The following is a 4866-nucleotide window of genomic DNA, read 5'->3' on the forward strand; positions in this document are numbered from 1 at the left end:
CACAGAGCATATGTGTGCTCAGGTATGTGTATGTTTCTGTACACATACAATTTCAAGCAAGGAAATTGGTATGATTAGCATCTTGAAGCTGCTTATTATGGTAACTCAGTTATAAGAATTAGCCAAATGGATGTCAATTGAAGGGGAGATGGTGCTGCTTTAAGGTAGACACCCATGTTGCACCCCCTGGAGGCTTCTGGGTAAATCCTCCTGAGGAACATCTAATACAGTCCTAAAGAGAGTTGCTTATTAATCTGGGGTTGAAGGTCAGCATGGATTATCCCTTTTTATCAGAGTTGGCTCCTCCCTCACTTGGAGGCATCTGTCAGAGTTCCCAGTTGAGTGGAAGTTTGAATCCTTGCTGTGTCAAAAGTCCTGCAAATCCTTTCTGGTGAGTGGATTTGGGTTCCTCTGTTCACGGTCAAGGGATCTGATTCATGTCTGAAGGCTTGAGGTAATAGGCAGGTCAGACAGAAGTCATGCTGGTGGCAGCACTTTCTCTGCTTGCTGGGCCAAGTCCGTTCTCTCAATTATCTGTTTGCAAAGAAGACATTGCAAGGAGAGTGCCGTGGGATCTAAGGCCTGCAGGACTGGGATGTTATGGTCTCCTAGTGAGGAATAGCTGGAAGAAAGCCTCGAAGGACATATGTGATGGTAACAGAGGCATTCCACACAGGTGTGGCTAGTGGCCGGCAGTTTGGTCATGCACAATCTAGGAAGTGGAGAGGAAATCTACCAGAGAGAAATTTACAGACTAAATGCTGTCCCAGCAACCCCGTCTTGCTGTGTGGAAATGAACTACCGAGAAGTGCACTCAAGTTCATTCGGGTTGGGGCTAGTAGACTTACTACGTGATCGGAGTCTGGTCCTGTCTCTTTTAATCACTAACCCACAGTTTACTGTTGAAAACCGGGGAAAGAATAACTAGCTGATCTTGGAGAGAAGTCGTCTATTCCAGTGTGAAAAGAGGATTTGGGCTGCAGATGGTGTCCAAGGGTAGGTAGGTGAGATCCTTTAGAACAGTGGGCTCCATTCATTCCCATCCTCTAAGGCACGAGACGTTAGTGGATTGGTGAAATGAAGCAGTTCTGCTCTCACTGCCATGAGAAGCACATTCATAACCTGCCCGCAATGAGAGGAGTGACCTGGGCCCTGGTGACCTTCCTCAGAAGGGCCTTCACTGCGTCTTATGTTGTTATGCCTACCTTTGTTAACTAACAGACACAGTATCGTACGTGATTGCTTTTCAAAATACCCAGTCTGGACACTAGCAGTGAGTAATCCATATGTACAATGTCTGTCCCCAAGTTACAGGACAGAGGTCAGTATGGTAGATACATGCTGATGAACTGAAAGGGATGATGTAATCTTCCATGATTTTCCCCACACCAAGGTGAGGACCATGTTCCTGTTCCCATCACTCCTTCTCCTGGGTGTGGTCACAGCAGCTTATGCAGAGTCTATAACAGAAGGTGCTCAAAGTACCTGCCCCGTGATTGCCTGCAGTTCTCCAGGCCTGAATGGCTTCCCAGGCAAAGATGGACGTGATGGTGCCAAGGGAGAGAAGGGAGAACCAGGTATGCATTCAACTGATTTCTTTGCTCTTAAAAATTAGTTTTAATTATGCAAGGTTTGTGTGTGTGTGTGTGTGTACACAGTCATGCACTCATTTGAGTGCAGGCTACTTTGGAGACCAAAGACAGTGTCTTCTTGGAGCTGGAGTTACAGGTATGAGACACCCCAAATGGATGCTGGGAACCGAACTCATGTCCTCTGTAGTATTAGCTCATGCTCTTAACCACTGAGCCATCTCTCTAGCCCCTTTCTGTGACTACGTTCCAGAAGAAACCTACGGCAGATACTTATTAGGCATATTGTTCTTTCATCAACAACATACTGTATGTAGCTCAAAACACACAAAGCTCCAGTTCTCTGGCATACTGGATGCCTACACAGAAGTGTGTGATGCTTGTCTTGCCTGTCCTGAAAGTAGATCTCATGTTGGTCTAATTCATGGAACACAGGGGCCTTATCTCACTACAGGGGATTAAGCATCAAACCTTTGGAAAAAGAGCAGCAAAAGCATAGATATCAACCTAAGTTTTGTTTGTCTTCCAACAGGTCAAGGGCTCAGAGGCTTGCAGGGCCCTCCTGGAAAGGTAGGACCTGCAGGATCCCCAGGGATTCCTGGGCCAAAAGGAGCAGCGGGGCCAAAAGGAGCAGTGGGACCAGAAGGAGCAGTGGGGCCAAAGGGAGCAGCGGGGCCAAAAGGAGCAGAGGGACGAAAAGGAGCAGTGGGGCCAAAAGGAGACCCTGGAGAGCGTGTCGGTAAGGAGATCATTTCAGATTGTCTGGGATGATGACATTCAGGGTTCTGGAACCCAGAATACTGGTGGGGTGTACTGTTTCTCAATACTGCAAGGGTAGATGCCCAGTTCTGCTTCCTGATCAAGTTCCCATTCTGTAGGCTGGGTTTTTTGTTTTGTTTTGTTTTGTTGACCATGTCCTTTGCTTTACAGAAACTTTTCAGTTTCAGGAGGTCCCATTTATTAACTGTTGCTCTTAGTGTCTGTGCTACTGGTGTTATATTTAGGAAGTGGTCACATATATCAATGAAGCACACACATATCTGAGAGAGAAACAAATAAAGGGATCATTGATTCTCAATCTGTCTTCAAGGATCAAATAGAATAGGGGACAGAAAGGATTCACAGGTAAGCAGTCCTGCTAAGGGGTGCTTTCATTGATGATTGTCCCCAGCTGTGGTTCAGAGAGGCAGGCTAAAGAAGTACTTCTTGCCAACATCACTTGAGGGGACCAGTCTGATTCCCACAAGCGATCATTTCTGTTCTACACTGTTGGCTTGCCCTCATGGGGAACTGCCTTATCTTGGGAGGGAGTCTGCCTTGTGAGAATTTGGTCTTCCTGGAATCTGATGACGGCAGCCTTGAGCTGTTGTCCTGGAGGAGGGTGAGATGGGTTAAAAAGGCAGTATGTGGCCACCTAGCCTGCTGCTGTGCAGAGGTAAAGAGGTGGTTGAGAGTAAAGGAGCACGAAGTGGGTCATTCATTCTTTCTATCTTTATATGCCTTGTAAGTTTAAGCAAGGAGTCAAGTATTTATTTATTTATTTATTTATTTATTTAAGCAAAGTAGCTACTATAAGTGCCTATTTTAGAATAAGTATCAGGCAAAGATTGATATTTTAGGTCAGGTAAAAACAGATTGTTTTCTCTGTTAAAGTATATCAACGTTAAAAAATAAAAGTAAACCTTGCTTCTTTTTTTTTTTTTTTAAATCTGAAAAATATACCACACTCCCCAATAGGCAAAGTTTTCATCCTCAGGATAACAGTGCTTTTTGCTTTTTAATTTTCTAGAATATGACACTAGAGAAATTGATGCAGAAATAGCAGCTCTACAATCAGAGCTGAGAGGCCTTAAGAGGTGTAAGTATCCTTCCTCTCCTGTTCAGGCAACCACAAGTTTGGGAATGGCAGAAGGCAGAGAATACTCACTGCACGCATATGGTTTCCTAGGACCTAAAAAAAACCACTCATATTCTGATCTCATGATACCCTCCCAACAATCATTTGGGAGAAACAGAGGCAGATGGGAATTCAATTACTTATTCAAATTTACAGAGTTCAGTGGTAGAATCAGCTTATATGTTGCAGTCTTGTGAAATAGGATGTGGGCTCCTTTGTAATGCTGGGATCTAAACCAGACAATGGAGCCAATCATGCTTCTCCTAGCTGTGGCTAGATAGTCCCAGACAATCTTGTTCAATTGTAAGTTAGCAGTATGGTAGAATTTAGAACTCCAAATTACATGTGCTCTGTAATGAAGACCTAAACCTACAAAGGCATTGAGCCTATTGATTCATACTAAGATGGCAAGGAAAAGCAGCAAGGCAAACAGTTCAACTCGAATTTTAGATAAATGAAGCATGTTTTGATTTGTGTAAGCATTTCACAAGGGGGTTCATGAAGGAAGGCACTCTTTGTGGTCTATACTGCCAGAGAAACTGCAGTATACACCTTTCAATTTGAATTTTACACCATGAGTGGTCTAGAAGATAAGTCAGTGTCTCCCATCTTCTTACGTTTTAGGGGTGCTCTTCTCTACGAGTGAACGAGTTGGAAAGAAGTTCTTTGTGAGCAGTGGTAGAAAGACGAACTTTGACGGAGCGAAGACTCTGTGTGCCCTAATACAGGCCTCTGTGGCCACTCCCAGGAATGGTGAGGAAAACAGGGTCCTCCAGAACGTGGCTAAAGACATCGCCTACCTGGGCGTAACAGATAAGAGGACTGAAAACCGGTTTGAGGATTTGACAGGCAGCAGAGTGCACTACACTAACTGGAATGGGGGTGAGCCCAATAACACCGGCCTTAAGGAACACTGTGTGGTGCTCTTGTTGGATGGCAAGTGGAACGATGTCCCCTGTGACGACACCTTTTTAGCAGTCTGTGAATTCTCTGAGTGAGGGGCTTTCCTTCTCAGTCCTCCTGGATCTTTTACTGGGCTCCATAAGTCCACAATTTGTTCTGAAATATAAAATATATACTATTAAACATTAGCTGCCCAATTAAACTATAACCCTTTTTTTTTCTGGAATAGTCTTTTCTTGTGAAGGTGCAAAAATAAAATGAGCTTGGTCTTTTCATTTATGATGAACACGTATGCTCTGCTGAGTCCTCTTTTTGCTTTGCGTTGGCAGTTTCTAGGGTAGTGACATCACCCTAGCTAATTCCACAGTTTCTATGCCCAGTCTGCCCAGGCTCAGGTGTTAAAAGGGTCTACTTATAACTTTATTTACTTCTTTCCTAATGCGGTGCTAAACTATGTACAGAATGTAAGTGTAACGT

The 4866-nt window shown here is 44.2% G+C and overlaps 1 protein-coding gene across 1 annotated transcript; it reads left to right on the forward strand.

Annotated features, from left to right (window-relative positions):
* Positions 1-330: 330 nt before the first annotated feature.
* Positions 331-4675, forward strand: Mbl2 (mannose binding lectin 2). Its single transcript, XM_013348035.1, has 5 exons — positions 331-391; positions 1394-1577; positions 2122-2328; positions 3379-3447; positions 4111-4675. Exons 2-5 carry the CDS (start codon positions 1403-1405, stop codon positions 4482-4484), a joined length of 825 nt encoding a protein of 274 aa, XP_013203489.1. The 5' UTR covers positions 331-391; positions 1394-1402; the 3' UTR covers positions 4485-4675.
* Positions 4676-4866: the final 191 nt, after the last annotated feature.

Source organism: Microtus ochrogaster, chromosome 8, assembly GCF_000317375.1.
Source record: "Microtus ochrogaster isolate Prairie Vole_2 chromosome 8, MicOch1.0, whole genome shotgun sequence".
In the NCBI taxonomy this organism is placed as follows: Eukaryota; Metazoa; Chordata; class Mammalia; order Rodentia; family Cricetidae; genus Microtus; species Microtus ochrogaster.

Bases quoted from the DNA above. Each gene is read 5' to 3' on its own strand.
- Mbl2 (XM_013348035.1), top strand. From the start codon at position 1,403: ATGTTCCTGTTCCCATCACTCCTTCTCCTGGGTGTGGTCACAGCAGCT. The intron at 2,329-3,378 runs GTAAGGAGATCA...TTAATTTTCTAG, and splicing joins AGACCCTGGAGAGCGTGTCG to AATATGACACTAGAGAAATT. The intron at 3,448-4,110 runs GTAAGTATCCTT...CTTACGTTTTAG, and splicing joins GCTGAGAGGCCTTAAGAGGT to GGGTGCTCTTCTCTACGAGT.